The 21,875-nt window shown below is 41.9% G+C and overlaps 1 protein-coding gene across 2 annotated transcripts in view; it reads left to right on the top strand.

The window, feature by feature from the left end:
- HDDC2 (HD domain containing 2) overlaps positions 1 to 21,214 on the top strand; it is a 28,584-nt gene extending 7,370 nt beyond the window's left edge. Inside the window, exons 4-6 of one of the 2 annotated variants that reach the window (XM_010594785.3) lie at positions 4,806 to 4,874; positions 17,047 to 17,185; positions 20,852 to 21,214. In XM_010594785.3, the coding sequence (XP_010593087.1) occupies positions 4,806 to 4,874; positions 17,047 to 17,185; positions 20,852 to 20,949 (306 nt within the window). In that variant the 3' untranslated portion in view covers positions 20,950 to 21,214. Of the gene's footprint in view, positions 1 to 4,805; positions 4,875 to 11,404; positions 11,864 to 17,046; positions 17,186 to 20,851 lie in introns of those variants that run through there. The other variant, XM_023559460.2, reaches the window with a different exon arrangement.
- Positions 21,215 to 21,875: the final 661 nt, after the last annotated feature.

The raw sequence follows: 21,875 nt of genomic DNA, 5'->3' as shown, positions 1-21,875 counted from the left end.
TGTTAGGTGCTGTCAAGTTGATTTTGACTCACAGCGACCCTGTGTGACAGCAGAGCTGCCTCGTAGGGTTTTCAGGCTGTAATCTTCATGGGAGCAGACCTTCAGGTCTTTCCCCACAGAGCTGCTAGGTGGGCTTGAACCACCAGTTAGCAGATGAGTAATTTCACTATTAAGTTACCAGGGCTCCCTCTATATGCCTTAACCATTACAACAATCTTACATAGAGTTACTGTTAGTAATCCCATTTTAAAGACGAGAAACATGAAGGGCAGAGAGGTTGAGTAACTCGCTCAGGGTTCCACAGCTAGTAAATGGGCCAAGCAGGGCTTCAGACCCAGTCTAGATCTAGAGTGTGTGCTTAACTATTAGTGTTTAGCTTCATCAGTGATGAGTGAATGATGAGAAATTCTTTCCAGATACTTGTCACAGAGCTGACACAAGACATCTGCTGAAGCTTCATTCAGCTCGCTACTACTGGCAAATTCTTGACAGGCTTTGCTAACAGAGGAAGAAGCTAGGGAAATTGTTACTCTACATCTGTGCCTGAACAAGAAGGTGAAACTCAGTTAGGAAGTGTGAGTGGGAGGAGGGAGAGCTCAAGACTAGGAAGGGGAATGTACCCTGGACTTCAGTGATGTCAATTTCAGAGAGTTCATTTAAAAAGGTAGGCATGATTCTATGGCACGTGCCACTAAACTATGGATATTGACAACCTAACAGCTCTCAAAAACGCAATCCAGATTGTATAGTAACAAATGATATCAATGAGTAGAGCCCTCCGATTAAAAAAAAACTCAGATTCAAATAATCTTTATTTTTTCTGATTATAAAAGAAATATATGTTGATTGTATGACATTTTAGAGAGTACGAAAAAGCATATTACAAATCACTCATAATCCCACAATCCTTTGAGTCGTCTTTATATGCATACATAGGATTTATTTTGCATGTTTAGGGTCTGCTCATTCGATAGCGTAAAGTGTTTTACTTTATTTTAGGTTAATTCAATTATTACTTTTGTAGGCAAAACCCCCCAAAAACCAAACCTGTTGCCATTGAGTCGATTCCGACTCATAGCGACCCTGTAGAACAAAGTAGAACTGCCCCATAGTTTCCAAAGAGCGCCTGGTGGATTTGAACTGCTGACCTTTTTCATTAGCAGCCATAGCTCTTAACCACTACGCCACCTGGGTTTCCTTTGTAGGCAAAGGAAGGTCAAATATTTGTGTTTTCAAATGGTTTAATGTATTATGAAGATTTTTCTGTCATTAAAAATTCTCTGTAAATTTAGATTTTTCATTAGCTACATCACGTGTTTGTGCCGTAGTTTAACAATTTTCTTATTGTTAAATTTTTCCAACTATTTTTTTTGTAATGAATACCTTTGTACACAAATCTTTGTCCACATTTCTGATTTATTTCTCAGGATAGATTCTCCTAGAAGCAAAATTACTGGAGCTACATATTTAAAACTTACAGCGACCCAATAGGACAGAGTAGAACTGCCCCATAGAGTTTCCAAGGAGTGGCTGGGGGATTCGAACTGCTGACCTTTTGGTCGGCACCTGAGCTCTTTACTACTGTGCCGCCAGGGTTCCACCTATTTAAGACTAGTTATACCTTTTGAGAGATGGCTTTCTGGAATATTCAGACCAATCTAACATTATATGAAAAAGCCTTTATTCCTGAATCTTTACTAATATTTAATATTGTCATTTTTAAAGTTATTGCTAGTTTGAAAAGAATGGCCACTTATTTTCATTTCCACCTCATTTAGTGAGAATAAAATAAGTGATGATTAGTTTCTCCTCTGATAATTTTTTGTTCCTGTGCTTTATCTATTTTTCTCTTGGGGCATTAGTTTTCTTAGCTATTTCTTTGTGCTTAGGTTTTTAAAGGAGACACACACAAACACACAAAGTAAGAGTATATAACCAAGCACAAACACAAAGGTATCATTTATTTTTTTGGAGCAAAAGAGTTGGTTCTCCTGCTTAGAGTGGCAGTGTAATCGTGTGAGGTGTGCCATAATTTAATAATAGTAAAGTACCAACGTTGGCAATTAAGAGAAATTTAGGGTAGATTGAGGATTATTTATTTCTAACAATCCCCTTGTATTCCGTTGTGCTTTCTTGAGAAAGATAAAGACGAATGTTAAAAGACTGGAAATTGACATAACCCTGACTCCTTTCCTGAGAGTGCCTTCAGTGTTTGTTACATGTGCAGCTGTCCTGGGAAAAAGGGTTTAGAGCTGCTGGTTTAGAGGACCTGTTGCTCCAACGTGTAGATCACGTGAAGGCAGAAGGATGATCCGGATCTCTTGATGGCCTGAATATAATGGCACTTAGGCAGGAATATAAGGTCTTGACCCAAAACCCAGAACATATTGCTCAGTTTCAGGAAGAGCACAACAGCATTATGTTTGTCTGTTTTCTATTGTTTTTTAAAAGGACATGGTGGTTTTAGTCAGTGGGAAGCTTATTAATAAGTCAGTATTTGGATGTGATCTCCAAAATGCCAAATCAGTCTTAGGCTGCATTTATAGGTAAATAGTAACTAGCCTGAGGGAGGCAGTGGTTCCATTTCATCCCACCTTGGTCACACCACACATATTTAACTCTGTTCAGTCCTGTATGTATCACCTGAAAGGAAATAAAATAATCCTGCATTCCCTGTCAAAGCAGAAGTTTGATATCTGTATTCTAAAAATTTAGATTTTGAGGTACCTGTATATACTTGTTATTCAATTCATTCCTTTTAAATAGAAGAAATGAACAAACTTGTGTTTCTGGAATAATGTAGAGAAAAGTAATTTATAAAGAAGCTTCTAATTCGTGAAAATGTAAGGTCTTAAGTATTTTGCTGATATTTATAGAAAAACTAAGGGAGAATGCAGGTACAAAATTCACTAAATCTCATACCATTAAGGGCAGATTGGAAAACCTAAGAATAATAGTAAACACTTAAAATGCTTAATACACAGACTGTTTTAAGTAGTTTATACATCTTAGGTCATTCAGTGCTCAGAAAACTTTATAAAGTTGATACTAGAATCATCTTCATTTTGTACATGAAAAAACTGAGGCACGGAGAACTTAAGTACTTGATCAAGATTATGCAGCAACCAGGAGTTTGCAGAGCTGAGATTTGAACCAGGGTCCAGGCTCATGTGCGTACAAACTGTTCCACCTGTGCGTATGCATATAGTGTGTGCGTCATAAGGGACATTCCCCCTCAGCCAACCATGATGCTACAGCTTTGGTATTGATACTGCCTATAAGAGCAGATTGTGAGCACTTGCAGATATGGCTTGGTCTGGAAGTGGTTGTATTCTATAAATTTTTTTCCTCCTAGTGATAAATGCACACGTATGTGCATACATACATCTCCATTTATATTTTCACTGTTTCTCCCCAACTCTCTATTTTATATGAGACCTTCATGTTGCCAAAACTTTGGTTCCTTTAACCGTATTCTCTTCAAGGAGCCTGACCTTTGTGGTTACTACTGAAGAACTGAAGCAAATTAAGAGGTGTAGGTTGAGGATGGTAAAGGAATTTGAAACCAGAGAAGTTGCAGACCTCATGCCCTAACAAGATGATATTTTAGAAGGGTACTAGAGCAACTCAGAAATGAGGGAAAAGCCCTGGGAAAGAAGGTAGCTCCTGAGACTTTGGAGACTAGAAATAAGTACAGAATACCCTCCAGTCTCTCATTCTCTCCTCTCTGCTTTTCTCTGGATTTTGGCTAACTCTCAGGCTTTTCCTGGGGGCAGGGGATATGGCTTCTCTCTCCCAGCCTCTGCTGCACAAGTTGTGCAGATGGCCCTGAGTGGCCTGGTTCAAGTTAAACCTGCTGCCGTCGAGTCGATTCTGACTCATAGGACCCTATAGAGCAGAGTAGAACTGCCCCACAGAGTTTCCAAGGAGCGCCTGGCGGATTCAACTGCTGACCTTTTGGTTAGCAGCCGTAGCACTTAACCACTATGCCACCAGGGTTTCCTGGTTCAAGTTACATGCCTATAGTAATGTTCATCTCAATATAAAAAAAGTGCTGTCAGCACTGCCTTAAGCCCATCTGGGCAGCCTCTAGAGGTACTGAGGCTCCTACCACAGGACGTGTCTCTGGAGGGAGGACAGGAAATGTGCAGTGATACTGTTGAAGAGTTCAGCTCTTACGTGGGTGGTTGGACTAAAAAGAAAAAAAGATTTTTTTTTTTTCTTTAACTAAGTGCCCTTTAATATCGCTTTTAAGCCTATGAGTCCATGAGTCTACAAAATTCTATCATGTAATTTTCTTTATATTAATGACAGTAATTTTGCATTTGTATAGCACTTGAGCAATTAAAACATAGTAACAGTAGAGAGTGAATATAATATATACAAAACAATCTTTGAGCTATGTAATTCAATGTTCTTTTACCATTCGCCTCATTCTTAGGTTTGTTTTGAACTCTATTATACTTATGATTGACATTTACATGGATATATTGTGATTCATCCCCAAGATGTGAAATCCTTGGCCCTACTTCTGATACTTTCGTAATCTCGTCATGCCTTGTTTGTTGTTCTTTTTTGTGTCTAAAAGCAGCAGGCCACAAAATAAGTGCTAAGTGAAAACCATATGATTAAATAGAGTTATTTACTTAATGTACACAATGACTCTCCCAATAAACTATAAATACTGTCCGATATGGACCTCTTCCTCCTGCTGTCCCTCTGTCAGCCCTTTATTTGTCTTTTTGAGACTAGTTGTTACCTTGGATAGATGTGAATATAATTAAAATAACGGTTTGATATTTCAGGAAGCTATGAAGCAGCTAACCCAGCTTCTGCCAAAGGACCTCAGTAAGGAGCTCTATGAACTTTGGGAAGTAAGTATGTATAATTGTGTATTAATTTCCTGGGGCTGCCATTACCGCAGTCTTGGTGGCTTAAAAAAAAACCCAAAAATTTCTTCTCTGACACTTCTGTGATTTCAGGCTAGAAGTCCAAAGTCAAGGTGTCAGCCAGGCTATGATCTCTCCGAAGTCTCTAGGGGAGAATCTGTTGCATGCCTTTTTCTGAGCTTCTGGTGTTGCTGGCAATCTTTGGCATTCCTTGGCTTGTAGAGGCATCACTCCAACCTCTGCCATCACTTGGTGTTCTAGTGTATCTCTTCTCTTCTTTAAGAACACCAGTCATGTTGGATTGGGACCCACTCTCGTGACAGCATCGTAACTTGATTACATCTGCAAAGACCCTATTTCCAAATAATGTCACATTCATAGGTACTAGGGGTTAGGACTGCAACAGGTCTTTTTGGGGTCTTAATTCAGCCCAAACAGATGAGTTAGTTTTTATTTGTTGTAACTGAATTTATAGGTCCCATCATTGTTTTAGTTGACTTAGATTATCTTAACAAGCTTTCTGTGTTACTCTTTGACTATGTCTGTTCCTCACCCCCAGCTGCTGCAGAAATTTCTTGTCCTGATAGAGGTTTGTCTTCTCTCCACATCCCCCATTTCTCTTGCCACCACAGTGCCTGGTATGGATTCTGACTCATAGCCCCTGGATTTCTTGCTGCTTTCCCGTTATCACCTCGCTCTCCAACCCCATACCCACCTACCTAGTTCTCCCCTTGAAAAGAACATGGGCTTGAAGTAGCTCAGAAGTAGGTTTGAATCCCACCTCACCTCGGACATGTGACCTTGGGCATGTTTTCATCACTGCATTGGTTTTCCATCTCTAAAGGCTTGGACGATTGTGAGGGCTGATAGAGGCCAAGCAGGTGACATGCTGCCACGATGCCAGGCAGAATAGGGGCTGTCAGTGCTCACTTCTCCCCCAGTGTTGCCGAGAGCAAGGACTGCAGTGGCAGGCTAGGCTGGAAGGACAGGGCAGGAGGAACAGAAAGGGCAAAGAAAGGTGTAGTGTTCCCGTTTCTCCCTCTCCCTACCACCGTTTTTCATTTGTGAAGGAGAAAACTCTCCCTTCTGCAGTTTCTCACTTCCTCCCAGTCTGCCCTGCGCCTTCCTTGCTTGAGTCCTAAGACTCACTCTCCTTCCCTGCTCTTTTTGTACACCTCCCACTCTGACTTTTCTCATTTGCTTCAAAGCTTAACTCAATCCTCCTGTCTTCAGAGCCTGATTTTCCACATTCTGTTTCCGCAAACGCACACTCCCACCTGGCCTTGCCCTCTCCTGAAAGCAGGCGGAGTTCCCTTTCCCATTGCCTCTTGTGCTGGGTCAGGTTCCCCCTGGTCTCGGGATACAGGGGAGCCAGAAGGGAAGTGTCTATTCCTCCTAGAAGTGCCATGTTAGGCGGCGGTCAGGCTCTGTAGTGTACTGCCATTTCCTAGAGAGACCAGGGTTCAAATAACTTACTGTCTACATGACCTTGGGTGAGCTACTCAACTCGAGTCAACCTTAGCTTCCTCCTTTGCAAAATGAGACTAATGTCGGCCCACACACCCTTATACGTAGTTAATGAAATCCAAAAGTTCAGGGAGCCATTTTCAAAAGCTCACTTTGTAGTGAAACCTGACTAGACCTGAATTCTTTTAGAAGCAAAATCTGACCTGAACCACCATGATACTATTTGGAATTCCCATTCATCCCATGTGATGTGAAAATTAAAATGCTTTGATGGAGAAATAAATGTTTGATAACCAAGTGCTCTCCCAGACGCTCCCTAGAGATATTCTGTAATATATACTGTATATACCTTATTATTTTTCTCAAATAAAAAGATGCTGAAATCTGAAACATTTCTGGCCTCAGTATTGGATGAGAGATGGTGGCCTTTAACACCTACCTTGTTGAATGACTGTGAGAATTACATATAGCAAAGTAGGCATAGCTTTTGACCCAGAGTCTGGCACAGGGAGGTATCTGAAACGTATAACAGTGTTTCTATAGGAATATGTGTCCTTGTTGCAAAGTATATACTTTCAAGTGAACTTTTGGAACACTCTGAGTTGGGGACTAACTGTGGAGTTAGGTTGCATCTCATACATAACAAGGAAAAAAAGTGGGGGGTGGCTCTTGGGTTTATGAAGCTAATCCCATATATTATCTCTTAATTTGAAAACCTTTTACAATAATTTGTACCCTTGTGTGTCCTAATGATTATGGCACAGTGGCAGTACCTGTTAAATTATTTTCTTAGTCATCATCAACTGGTTAAAAAATATCATATTGCACAATTTAATTATGCCATTAGCTTCCTAGTGAAAACACTACAACAGTCACTCAGAAAGACTGGATTTCGATAAACGTGAAACACAGCATGAAAAGACTTGATAACCCCAAACAGGTAACAGTTTTGCTATCTTATAAACAAATACCATTGGATGAGTTAATGAAGCTTGTTAAAGAAGGCCTCAAGCCAGGTGCACAGGGCCCACCTTCCGTATGACAGTCTTCTTCGAAACTGTTGCTGCTGAACTAACCAAAAAATTTAAAAAGCAAAGGCAGTGAATTAAATTTCTTTATCGGTAACGCTGTGGGATGTCAGTGATTGACATAAAGGAGAAAAATTGTGAGCTTTTTCAGTTTCTGACAACCCTCATTTTTGTATGTCACGAAAGGGTTGGAGAACCTTTTTCTGTTTTCTATTAAGAACTAGAGGGAAAAATGAGAATCGTATAAGTATGCAGCCACACATTTTTCAGACGGAGTTGTAGAAATTTATTCACAGTGTTATTCATGACTCTTAAACTCTCCTTAACCAATCTGTAGATGTATTGAGTGAAGTGGCTTGTGCAGATTAGTAGGATGAGGTCAAGAGGGACCCCAGAGGTACAGACTGAGCATACTACTTAGTCTCGGTTTTCATTCTTGAGTGAAGTGTGCATGCACATGGGCGTGTGTGTGTACGTGAATGTGCACATGGGTGCATGTATATTTAAACTCACCTGGAAATCACTAAACACAAAGGGGAAACTATTCACCTCTAATGTCTAATGCTATTTTGTAAAGATGGTTTTGAGCATTGGAATTGTCTATAATGTCTTTGACCGTTTCTCCTCACCTATGCTTATGAACCCTGTCATTTCAAGAACTGGAGTATCATAACTCTCTTTCTGTACGCAATACATGTTTTTCACAGTCTACAGGATTTTCTGACAAAAAAGCCAACTCTGGGTGGTACCTAAGAAGGGGATATTGGTGTCTCTCTCTGTCTGCCCCCCTCTCTTTGTCTCTGTCTCTCTCACTTTGACGCTTTTGATAATACGAAAAAAAAAAATACGAGGTGACTATTATTTACTTACCTTTTTTTAGTCTTTAGTTGGAAACCCTAGTGGTGTAGTGGTTAAGTGCTACAGCAGCTAACCAAAGGGTCGGCAGTTCGAATCCACCAGGCGCTCCTTGGAAACTCTGTGGAGCCGTTCTACTCTGTCCTGTTGGGTCACTATGAGTCGGAATCGACTCGACGGCACTGAGGGGAGTCTTTAGTTATCTCTATATTCTGTCTCTTTACTACATCTGTGTAGAATTTTGTAAAGTTAAAACTGAAAGAAAACCGATTTCAGCTCCCTTATTTTATGTATAGGAGCCCTGGTGGCACAGTGGTTAAAAGCTGGGCTGCTAACCAAAAAGGTTGGCAGTTTGAATCCACCAGCTGCTCCTTGGAAACCCAGTGGGGTAGTTCTACTCTGTCCTGTAGTGTCGCTGTGAGTTGGAATCTACTTGATGGCAATGGGTTTGGTTTTTTTTTTGTGTGTGTGTGTGTGGTTATTTTATGTGTAAGAAAACTAAGGGCCAAAAATGTTGCCATGGCTAAGGATTCTTAGTTAATTGGTAACAAAGCCATGCCACAACCCTAACTCCTAGGTCAGCATTTTCTTTATGTCATTGTGCTATATGTTGATTCATTGAACAAGCATTTATGGTTCTATTATATTCATTATGCCAATATATATATCCTGATTTTGGTTTAAGAAAATATGCTTATTCTGTACCTACAGAACTTAGAATAATACTAGTTACATAGAAAATGCTAGTTGATTGATTACTGAAATGTTAATCACAGCCATTCACCACTATAAATGCAATCAGCCCAGAGGGTCACATCTATTTAAAGCAAGTAAATACCCTTGATTATAATTTATCTTTGTCACAGAAGTGTGAAATTAAATTTCAGAAAGACAAGAGAAAACATTTTCTCCTTTTTTTCCTCAAAATATCCCAGAAAGCTGTCTACTCCACTACCTGCATTTAGCTTTAAAGAAATATCTCGTGAGCCCCAAGGCATGACAGGGGGGCCCAGTGTCACCCCATTCTATACTTCAAAGTGTTGTTGTTGTTTGTTGTTAGTTGTTGTGGAGTTGATTCTCCCACATGTGCAGAGTAGAACTGCCCCACAGGGTTTTCAAGGCTGTGACCTTTCGGAAGCAGATCACCAGGCCTGTCTTTTGAGGGCCCTCTGGGTGGGTTTGAACCATCAACCTTTTGGCTAGTAGTTGAGCTCTTAGCCGTTTGTGCTACTCAGGGACTTCTCCTTCAAAGTAGAGTGCATTATTTTGTTGAGGGGTTTGATATAGAGCAACAAAAGGATCCTGGGATCCTGGAGGGAAAGTCATTTTAAGCAGCATGAGTGGGTGATACCAGGGATAAATCTCTTACATATCAAAACTTTAGTTAGGGCCAACCTTTCCCCAAGAAAGAGGGAGGAAAATTTTCATCTCCTTTCCTTGCCTTCCTTCCCTTTTTAATCCTCCATTTTTAAGACGTAGAACTAGAATCTCTTTTCTGGTTGAACTCTTTGGCCTTCTGTTGCTCTACAACACCCTAATCTGAGTCATGTTCATCATTTGTCTTTTCCTGTCCCACCTGAAGGCTGCAGAGCGTCTTGTAGGGGCATGCCCCACCTTAGGGATTGAGGTCACTACGTGTCACGGCCTCCAAGCTCAGCCAGGCCTCAGGTGGCAGCACTTCCTCAGGGGTCCCCCAGTCACCTCCCTGTCTCCGGCCCCACATCTGGTATCTGTCCCTCTCTTCAAGCTCCTACCCTGCCTCTTCTTCCGTGACTTCATGGCAAATAATCTCTTCCCATACTTCACTGAGAAAATAGAGGCTGTCAGATGGGAACTTCTTTACCTTCTCCCTTCACTTATAGTATGTCTCCACGTTTCCTCCTGTCTCAGTGGACGGGTGCCCTTCCTCATGCCCCAGGCACATCCTTCTTCCTGACTGAGCTATGAGCACCCTCTAAGCTGGATTTTTCAGTTTCCCCCTTCAACCCATCTTCCTCTTTTTTGTAACTTTGGAAATATGTTCAAACAAACCCTATTTTTGAAACAAATGTCCCTGGATCCTATCTTTCCCTACTTCCCTACAGGACTAAGCAGTTAAGGAGTTGTCTACAATCCCTTCTCCCCTTCCTGAAATCCCACCACAGGGTGAATTATGGCACCACCATGAACTGTTCTTGCTAAGGTCACAAACTGCTTCTCTGTGGCTCGATCCCACAGGCCCTTCTAGAACTGCATGTGTGCTACCTGACCTATTGACTGAGTATGACCCTGTGGCTGCTTGCTCCTTGAAATTCTCTCATCCCTCAGGTCTGTGGCATTGTTGCCTCCTGATTTTCCATGTACCTTCTGGCTATTCCATCTGAGTTTCTTCAGGTGTATCTCTTCTTCGGCCCTTCTCTTCAGAGCTTATGTTTGCCTCCCGTGTATCCTTGGCCTTCTTCTCTTCTCTACACACCCCTCCTGGGCCCCAATGATCATGAGCTGATTACTCCGTATAAAACTCATTATCGTCTAGTCAATTCCCACTCATAGTGACCCTATAGGACAGAGTAGAACTGGCCCCCCAGCCCCCTCCACCAATAGGGTTTCCAAGGAGTGGCTGGTGGATTTGAACTCACGTTCTGGTTAGCAGTGGTAGCTCTTAACCACTGCACCACCAGGGCTCTGTCTTACTCCATATATTCTCCTGAAAAATCTTCCCAGACTTATAAATCCAACAGCTATTGAACAGGTCTACCTGGATATCCACAGAAAACTCAATTCAGCAGGTTCATGGCCATACTCGCTATCTTCAGACATTTTTATTATTTTTTAGAAAATTTTTTATTAAAAAACGAAACAGAAAACCACACAAAAAACAATGTATAGAATACTGAATTGTTTAAAAGAGAACATTCTTATAACTGCAGCTCATCATGAGTTGGAACTTCCTCATTTACCCTAAAAACCCTTCCATGTGCCCTGACCCAAGCACAGTGGCTCCCTCCCTCAAAACAAGTTCACCACTGCCCTGATTGTTATAATAACCACTTCTTTGCATTCCTTTATGGTTTTATCACCCAAGTGGTCATCCCTAGATGTTGTGGCTTAACCTTGCCCATTTTTTAAAAGCTTAATACATCTTTTAAGTCTCTTTTAATGTACAATTTCTACCCCCTCTCCCAGCCCCTCCTCCCTTTCTTTTGCCTACAGTTACTTGTTAAAGAATCTGGACTCTTTGGCCTATGGTGTTTCCCACGCTCTGGATTTTTGCTGATTGCACGCTCATGGCGCAGTTTACGTGTTCCTGTCCTCTTATTTTCTACATGTTGGCAGCTGGATCCACAGGCTGGGTCATACTCAGGTTGGATTCCTTTGACGAGACTGTAGATGGTGCTGGGCTCTTTCATCATGGAGCACATAATACCTGGTTTTTCTTCGTTTTTTTAATGTTAACAGCCATTCATGCTTATATCCCTTAATCTTTTGGGGCTACAGAATGGTAATATTCTATTATTTTTTCGTAAGTAGCTGAAATCATTTTATCGGCAGATGCTTCCCTTCATCTGCTCTTTAACCAAAGTTGAAGTTATCACATGTAGGAAAGGTGGGATAAATGTTTGCTTCTTTCCTTTTATTTATCCAATTTTTTACATAATGACTGGGTTCCTTTTCATTCTTAAAAGGTAAGAAGTTAAGTTTTTTTTTTTTTTTTTTAATATCATTAGGAACCTGTGAGTCTAAATATATTTAATGGATTTCAATCCATTGCAGTTCTTACCCTATTGAAGTCCACATTGTCTGTTCTTTGGCCAGTAGGATCTTTTTCAAGTTGACATGACCCTATTTGTCTTTGATGGCCTCCTTGACAGCAGGAATGTCAGAGTGTTTCAGGCTCGTCTTGAACATGTTCTGTCCCAGAACTCCAAGAAGCCTGTTTTAGTTTTTGCTTGTTTTTAAATACAAAATGGTATTTCAAGACCATCGTATGTGCATTAGGGATACTCATTGATACTGAGTTGGTTATTGTTTTGTTTTTGTTTTTGTTTTTAATACACACACACATATATGTAGAAATAGTCCCTGGGTATTGCAAAGTTTAACACTGTCAGCCGCTCATGGAGAGGTTGGAGGTACAAGCCTACCCAGAGGCAACTCAGAAGAAAGGCCTGGCAATCTACTGCCAAAAAATCAGCCATTGACAACCCTGTGGAGCACAGTTTTATTCTTGACACACTTTGGGTTACCATGAGTCACAGTCAACTCGATGGCACCTGGTAGGGGTGGTGGAACTGTGCTTGGCTCATAGTTTCTTTCCTTGAAATTCTTAAATATGTTATGCTGTTTTCTGCTGACATAAAGTGTTGCTATTGAAGGCTGATCATAATTTAATTTTATTTTCCTTATATGCACATGCTCTTTTGCCTAGATGGTGAAAGGATTTTTTTTTTTTTTTTCTTTTAAGTCTGTTAAGTTTACTAGACTATGTCTTGATGTTGGGCATTGCAGGTACTAAGTATACATTCTCAGTGTGTACTTTAAAATCTTTGTTTTTTAATTTCAAGAAAATTTTCTTGTAGTTTTTCCTTTTGGTTTTCTTTTTACAGGGACTGCTATGTATCTGTATATTGGGTCTTCTTTGCCTATCTTCAGATTTGTCACTTTATCCCAACCCTTTATATGCTCTTCATTTTTATTTTTTTGACTTTTAACTTAACCACCTTTTCAACTTCTGTTTCTTTTAAGGCATTATATATCATGTTTAATTATCCTTGCATTCCTTATTGCTTAGTCTTTGTCTTAGTTGTCTAGTGCTGCTGTAACAGAAATACCACAAGTGGATGGTATTAACAAACAAATTTATTCTCTCACAGTCTAGGAGGCTAGAAGTCCAAATTCAGGGTGTCAGCTCTAGGAGAAAGCTTTCTCTCTCTGTTGGCTCTGGGGGAAGTTCCTTGTCATCAATCTTCCCCTGGTCCAGGAACTTCTCAGTGCATGGGCCCTGGGCCCAAAGGCTCTGCTCTGCTCTTGGCTCTTCTTGCTTGGTGGTACTGAGGTCCCTTCCCTCTCTGCTCACTTTTGTCTTTTATATCTCAAAAGATATTGTCTTAAGATACAACCTAATCCTGTAGATCATGTCCTGCTTCATTAACATAACAGACAACTCACTCCCAAATAGGGTTATAATCACAGGTATAGAGTTTAGGATTAATAACACATAGGATAATTGCAGGAGATCACAAAATGAAGAATAACCTCATAATACTGGGAATCATGGCCTAGCCAAGTTGACATACATTTTGGGGGACATAGTTCAATCCAAGACAGTCTTCATTTCTAAAATGACTTTTTCTTTTATATCTAATTCTTTTTATGTTATTCTTTCATGTCTTATATAATGTGATCTTTGGTATATTTGAAATATAAATCAAAAAATAATTGATCTTTTTTTCCTTTGAGTATGTCTTTCTTGTCTGTAAAGATATTATTTTCGCTTCTTACTCTCTTTATCTTATGGTAAGTTTGTATAGGATCTGACCTCTGTGCTTTTCTGTTGCTCATGCTGATGTGCAGTTAGTTTTCCTGAACTTTTGGAAGGAAGCTTGGTTCAGATAGCTTTTCTAAATTCATAGAACTTCCTCTTCTGTTGTTTTTGGGTAGTGTTTGTTCTCCTTTCCCACTTTTATCTGGACTTTTTCTTCTCTTCCTCTTTGTTATCCTTATCCCACTCAATTTTGACTTCACTCAGCATTTCTGCTTGTGTGGGGCCCCGTCCTGGAGGGAATCCTGGCAGGTTGGGCAGTCCTTAATGTGAGCTCCTTGTGCTTATTCACTGTGGGAGTGGCAAGACCCTCCCAGTGTCAGCCATGTTTCTTAAAAACTGAGAATTCTAGTGAACATCTTTTGTCTATTTTGAGATTGCTTGTTTGCAGGTCCACCACACACCTTGTTCCCTCTGCTTTCTCCCAAACAGATGTTGATCACTTGCAGGGCTTATGATTAGAGGTGGTTTGTTCTCACCTGTGTGTACTTTGAAGTTCATGGGAATGTCATGTTCCCTAGTTTTGTTCTAAATGTTATCCATGAGGTTTTGGTTTTGTACCTCTTTGCCCTATCGGTTTTTTTCTCTTTTCTTTTTTTGCTCCCTATTTTATCATTCCACCTAGCTAGAAACTAGGAAGCTGTTTTCAACTTGCCCTCTCATTCACTTTAATGTTTTGGTTCAGTTCTTCATTCTTAACATTTCTCAGATCCGTCCACTTCTGTCCATCTTCATTACCATGACCGTAGGCCAGATTCTCCTGTACTAGTGCCCCAAAGTCTCAAAATCTGATGTCTCTGCTTCCAATCTAGCCATTATCCACACTGCAACTAGAATGCTCTTTCTGAACTGCAAATCTGATCATGTCTCTTCACGCTTAAAACCCTTCAGTGATGCCCAATAGCTATAACATGAGGGTGAGACACCTTAGCTTAAACCACAGGCCTTTCAGGAGATACTCTCCATCTCCAGCCCCTTCCTCTCTGAAGCCCTCCATCCTGTCATTAGGAACTACTTGCAGTAAGTCTCCAAAAATGCCATGGCTCCTTCTCACTCCAGAGCTTTGTCTGCAGTACCTTTCTCCCTGGCCTGCCTTCTTGCCAGGAAGTGAAATTGAAGAATGCCTATACTAATTTTTTTTTCATTTATTCATTTGTTCTTGTACTTTAGATGAAGGGTTACAGAACAAACTAGCTTCTCGTTAAACAGTTAGTATACATATTGTTTTTTTAGACATTGGTTACTGACCCCACGACCTGTCAACACTCTCCCCTTCTCGACCTTGGGTTCCCTGATACCAGCTTTCCTCTCCCCTCCTGCCTTCTAGTCCTTGCCACTGGGCTTGTGTGCCACTTAAGTTTCCTTTTGTTTTATGGGCCTGTCTAATCTTTGGCTGAAGGGTAAACCTCAGGAGTGACTTCATTACTGAGCTAAAAGGGTGTCCGGGGGCCATACTCTCAGGGTTTCTCCAGTTTCTGTCAGGCTGATAAGTCTGGTCTTTTTTTGTGAGTTAGAATTTTGTTCTATATTTTTCTCTGACTCCGTCCGGGACCCTCTGTTGTGATCCCTGTCAGGGCAATTGGTGGTGGTAGCCGGGTACCCTCTAGTTGTACTGGACTCAGTCTGGTGGAGGCTGTGGTAGTTGTGATCCGTTAGTCCTTTGGAGTAATCGTTCCCTTGTATCTTGAGTTTTCTCCATTCTCCCTTGCTCCTTTGGAGTATCTGAGATGGCCGCTCAGCTTTTAGGATTCCAAACGCTACTCGTCAAAGTAGAATGTAGAACATTTTCTTTATAAACTATGTTATGCCAGTTGAGCTAGATGTTCTCTGAGACCATTTGTACCATTACTTTTTGAGGGAAAAATCCAACAGTTTATATTTTTAAAAGAAATCTGTAAGTACACCAGAATTTGTTATGTGTTGTACTCCCTAATGGTCCTGAAATCTTTCTTTTTCTCACTTTGCACTTTCAACAAAGAAAGATCCTGGATTGCTATGCTTGGAGTATTCCATTTCTTTTTGTTAAATAATGAATTTGAATATATTAAATGTAAGTATATAACTGTGAATATGAATAAACAAATAAAATGCAATTATTTTTAAGTGCCATTGAACTAAAACAAAATGTATTTGGTTGGATATGAGAATGATTCCCCTGTAGAATTTTTAGCTTTGTCAAAATCCAGATAGCTGCCTTTGTAAGACTAAGGCATTTAGTAAAAACCAAGAAACTTTTCAGTGATTTACATCACATCACACTGCCAGGAAAGCATGACAGATTCATTATTCAAAGATGTCTGGGGTGGAATTACCAACAAGAACTTTGCAGCAAAACCAGTTGGGAACACTTTGGTCTTAATAGAAAAATGATTATATATGGTATTAATTGTACGCAGCAGATCTCCTGTAACTTTTTGTTTCAGGTCTGCACTGAGGAGGGAGGGACGAATGGAAAGGGGAGAAATAAAAATAATCTGCTTTCCTCCCACCGCCGTCATACGCCCCCAGCCCCCAACACATGCACACACACCAATGCCTGCAAAACTCACGGATCCTCAGTAGTCAAAGCCCAGAAGGCCTTGATTTAATTCACCTTATACAGAAAGTGAAGTTCCTGAGGGGGCCAATCTGTTAATGCGCTCAGCTGCTAAGCAAAAGTCTGGAGGTTCAAGTCCACCCAGAGGCACCTATGAAGAAAGGCTTGGTGATCTACTTCCAAAAACCCAGCTGTGGAAAACTCTATGGAGCACAGTTCTAACCTGACACACATGGGGCTGCCATGAGTTGGGGTCAACTTGACAGCAACTGGGTTAATGTTAGAAAGTAAGGACAGAGATTCTCAGTGCAAAGCAGTAACCAAATGAAATGATAAAGCTAGAAATTCACTTAAAAAGGTGGGGGGGAGGGAAGCCTGACATTAAATGGAGAGGGAAATTAAAATTTGAGAATCTTGGATGAAATTTGAGCTTCAAGTTAAAAGGTTTAAGATCTAAGCCACTCAGGTGGCTTAAAGAATAATGATTTTGACAGGATGTTAAACGAGAATAAAGAGCTAGGAAGAGTCAAGTGGAACAAAGAAGACCTCCAAGCATATGGTGGACTAGATGGAATTATGAGCACCTCCTTCTTCTTGCATGAATGTTAAGCTGTCAAAGTTGAAGCCTCTTTGTGAAGTTGAGTGTGCTTTTAGCTGTGAATCTGATTTCAAGTACCAGAATTAGAATTTTCCTGGGATAACCTCTCATACTAGCCCGAATCATGCAGCTTTAATTGTCCCTTTACTTAGGAGTATGAGACCCAGTCCACTGCAGAAGCCAAATACGTGAAGCAGCTGGACCAGTGTGAGATGATTCTACAGGCGTCGGAATATGAAGACCTTGAGAACAGACCTGGGAGACTGCAAGAATTTTATGATTCCACAGCAGGTACTCAAGCTATTTTCAGTAAGAATCAGCTTTAGTTTGGCTTACCTTGGTGCAGTGAAGTTACGTTACTGAAACCCACTGGTGTTACTCTCTTCCCACCCTTTCATATGGAGCACTGAGAAAGAAAATACGACGATTCCTGGTGGGAGGCAGGGGTTGGTGAATGAGCCGACCTGGAATCTGAGCCCTGTGTTCACGTTCTGGCTCTGCCACCCACTAGCTGTGTACCCTTGGGCAGTCTCCTGACCTCTCTGAGCCTGTGCCCTCATCTGAAAAATGGGAATCATAGTATTCACCCTACTTAGATCAAGATGGGTACTGTGCTTTGTAATCTGTAATGCTTTATAAATGTCAGACGGAGGTAGAAATAGAGATAAAAAAGGAAGATCTCAAACAGCTTCGATCACTGTCGTCATTATAGTGCTTCAGAGCACAGCCTGGTGTCAAACTGCTTGGGTTTCAATCCCGGTTCTGCCACATACAAGCCACGTACAAGCTGCGTAACCTTTGGTAAATCACTTAACCTCTCTGAGCCTTAGTTTCCTTATTGCTAAAATGGGCATAATTACAGGGTTGTTTGAGAATGCAGTAAGTTCATTTGTGTAAAGTGCTTAGAGCAATACCTGACCTATCAGAAGCTTTAATAATCATTAGCTGGTTTTTGATATAACTTCCCACCTGTAGAGCTAATAGACGATTAATACAGTGTGAACAATAGTGTGAGCACTGTAGCGTCAGCAGTAGTGGTGGCTGTTGTTCTTGTTGCTCTCTGCATCTCCTTAGGCATAGCTGAACCTCCATCTCCCCAAGAGTACTGCTAGTGATAGCCTTTCTTTAACCCTCACGTGGCCTCACCAAAAGAGAGAAAGTTCCAGCTCATAGACTAGATTTAAAAATATGATTTGCAGTTGATTCAGTTTCCCTTCTCACCTTTCCAACCCCACTTCCTCTGTCCTAGACAAGGCTTTCATTATTTCTGAGTGGGACTGTTGCAGTGACCCTGCCAGCAGGCTCACTAATTCATCCTGCTTTTCTCAATGGGAGCCCTGGTGGCACAGTGGTTAAGAGCTCAGCTGCTAACCAAAAGGTCATCAGTTCAAATCCACCAGCTGCTCCTTGGAAACCGATGGGGGTCGCTGAGAGTCAGAATCGACTTGACGGCAGTGGGTTTTTTTGCTTTCTCAATGTTTTCCACCTTTGCAGATGCAGGCATCATCACATCTGTATTTAAAAAAACCTTCCATGGCTTTCCTTTTCTAAAGAATAAAATCATGGCACTTTTAAATGTCCTAAAAAGCCCTGCAGTATGATGCCACCCATGTCTCTGGTCTTCTATCCATCCACTCTCCATGGGTGTCATCCTTGGTGTGGCTGCAGGTTGGTGGCATCAGGGGAGCTCCTGACTGTGAGGCTGAGGGAACCAGCCTGGGAGGAGGCTGTAGTCTAGATCACAAGTCCAAGGAAGCATGCTGAGCTCCAGGCTGTGGACCAGTGTCAGCAACCAGGGCATCTAGTATGAGAGGCAGAGAGGGACAAGGTGGCAGGACTTATGGGTGACAGCACTTTTGGTGTCTGACTTAGGAGGTCCATTTGAGGACATGTGGGATATCAGAAACCAGCCCTTGTCCCTAAGGGAGGGGCAGGTGGGAAAATAGGTGGGCACTTGGGCTCTGTTCACAGGTCCAGCTTTTTTGTCCCTGTGGCTGGGTGGGATGTAGGCGCATGAGGTTGACATAGAGGTACTGATTTCCTGGGTTTTCTACTGAGTGCCTCCACTCGAATGCCTTTCCCACATTCTCTGCCTGGTAGAGCCCTACTTACATGTTCAAGGCCCACCTTAAAAGGATATCTCCTCTTTGAAGCCTTCCCTCACCCTTCCTGTTAGAATTAATTGTTCTCTTCTTTTTGCTTAAGCTATACTTGGTGTTTTAAAAGGGTCACTTAGGCTAGAAGCGGACAGACCAGAGGGGGGCTATTGCAGTATGCAAATGAGAAACAACGGTGCTGTGGACCAGGTGATAGTGGTAGAAGTGAGAAGTGGTCAAATTCTGCGTGTACTTTGAATATAGAGCCAACCGGATTTGCTGAGAGGTTAGGTGTGGCTTGTGTGTAAGAGGATTCCAAGGGTTTTGGTCTGAGCAGCTGGAAGAATGGAATTGCCATTAGATAGGGGAGGATAGGTTTGGGGTAAGAAAATCAGAGGTCCCAGAAGCCAAGGGAAGAAAATGTCCCAAAGGAGAAGGAGTGATAGCTTGCCAGGTGCTGCTGAGAGGTCAGGTGAGATGAGGAATGAGAATCAGCCACCTGACTGTTTCAGCGAATGGAGGCAATCGGTGCCCTTCATAATAGCAGTTTTCGTGGAATGGTGGGAACAAAAATCTGATTGGGGGGGTCCAAGAGATGATGGAAAGAAAGGAATTAGAGACAGTGAGTATAATCTACCCTTTAGCGAATTTGCCTTAAAGGGGCCTAAACAGATGAAACTATAAGCTAGAGGGGATGCATGGTCAAGGGAGGGTTTGTTTTAGGATGGGAGATAAAAGAGCATTTTTATATGCCAAGGCGGGCAGTCAGTGGTAGAATTCTTGCTTTCCATGCGGGAGACCTGGGTTTGGTTCTGGGCCAGTGCACCTCATGCGCAGCCACCACTTTTCTGTCAGCAGAGACTTGTGCATTGCTGTGATGCTTAACAAGTGTCAGCAGAGCTTCTAGACTAAGACAGACCAGGAAGAAAGGCCTGGCGATCTACTTCCAAAAATCAGCCAGTGATCACGACAGTCCGATCCACAACCGATCACGGGGATGGCATATGACTGGGCAACGTTTCTCGTTCAGTTGTGCATGGGGTCGCCATGAGGCAGGGACCAACTCCGCAGCAGCTGATAACAACATATGCTGATAGAAATAATCAAGGAGAAAAAGAGGGGTAAGAATTGTGGGTGCTGGGACTCAGTGGAGAGGCTGGTTGGGAGCAGAGACAGTTCACTCTGACGGTTCTTGGCAGTGATGAGTTGCAGGTGTGCCTGTGGGAGGATGGGGTGAGGTATCTACGGGAGAGGAGGTCATGGAACAGAGAGGCTGGGCTGTTGGAAGGCTAGTCTACGTGTGCATTGAAATCACCAAGAATCATGTCCAGTGATTAAAATAGAGACCGTCAATGAATCTGAAGCTGTAACCTTCCTGGCATGAAGAGGGATGACTTACGGTTCTTTCTATGATGACAACCAGGAGGGGCAGTGAGTGGTGTCGTCTGAGGGCATGAGTTTTAAGGAAGGGGGCAGAGGACGGTCTGGGAGCAGTAAGAGGAGCATGGAGAAGAGGCCCAGGCACTATGGTAAGAGGGGCATGAGAGAGAAAACAGCCACCATGTGATGGGCTGCAGGGGATGCAGCATCCTCAGGATGAGCCAGGTATCAGGGCTCTGCCTAACAGTGCTTGGCCCAAGTCTCATCCGTATACTTGGTGGCATCAAGGGTGACAGAATAAACTCCAAGTGCTTGCCTTTGGCTTCTCTCCAGCACCTGGAAATCACATTCTTTGAGTGAGTGAAGTATGAGTCAGATCACTGAACACAGCCCCTGATGAGCCATGGGATCAAGCGGAAGCAGTTAATTAATTTTCTTGTGAATATGGGAATGTCTTTTTCCATGTCTTCTTGTTTTGCAGGAAAATTCAGTCACCCTGAAATAGTCCAGCTTGTGTCTGAACTTGAGGCAGAAAGGAACACCTGCATCGCTGCAGCCTCCAGTGAGCCACACTCCTGAGATGTTCTCTACATGCCTGTGATTCTGGAAGAAACCTGTTATCTTTCCATTTCATGGCATTGTGTTTGCCACCGTAAGTCTGTTGATTTCCCCAGATGTGAGTCTGTTTACTTTCAGTTGTCCAGACTCCAACAAGAAGCGGCATGTCATTCGGGCAATAAAAGAAGCTATAGAACAGGATATGGTGATCAAAATGGTATAGATGAAAACTTGAGGGGGGAAGCCTTTTTTATGAGCTGAATAAATAAATGTTAAAAGCCTACAACTTTGGATTATTTACCGGAGATTTTAAACCATCTGATTCTGAATTAATTATCCCTGAAGGCCAGATTCATTGAATGATAGAAAACTTAATTATAAGTGCTTTTAAGAATAGATTCTTCAGCTGACTTGGTGATGAAGAGCTAGGGGAAAAAGTTAAAAATGTCTTAGTAATGCACTCTCTCCTCAGATGAAATGCTACCTTTTTCAAATGATGGCTGTCTTGAGCCAGATTTTGAATCGTGCCGTGACCTGCTTTAGGCCCCTGATCACAGACTTGTAAACCAGCTAAGATGTTCCATCCCACCACCATTCCGTTCTATCATTTGGGGATATAAATTGGGGCATACAGTCCTTTTCACATGCCACTTGTCTTCCTTTGTGTATTTGTCACTGTCTGATTTCCAAATCTTGAACACCTATGTATGATCAGATGAGAAATATGTAATGGGGGGTACCAAACGCAAAAACCAAACCCCTTGCCATTGAGTCAATTCTGACTCACAGCAACCCTATAGGACAGAGTAGAACTGCCCCATAGGGTTTTCAAGGCTGTATCTTTACAGAAGCAGACTGCCACATCTTTCTCCTGGAGAGCAGGTAGTGGTTTCTAACCGCAGACTTTTAGGTTAGCAGAGCACTTAACCAGTGTGCAACCAGGGCTC

This window comes from Loxodonta africana, chromosome 1 (assembly GCF_030014295.1).
Source record: "Loxodonta africana isolate mLoxAfr1 chromosome 1, mLoxAfr1.hap2, whole genome shotgun sequence".
Taxonomy (NCBI): domain Eukaryota; kingdom Metazoa; phylum Chordata; class Mammalia; order Proboscidea; family Elephantidae; genus Loxodonta; species Loxodonta africana.
The sequence above is the reverse complement of the archived record's forward strand: the minus strand, read 5'-3'. Positions and strand labels throughout refer to the sequence as shown.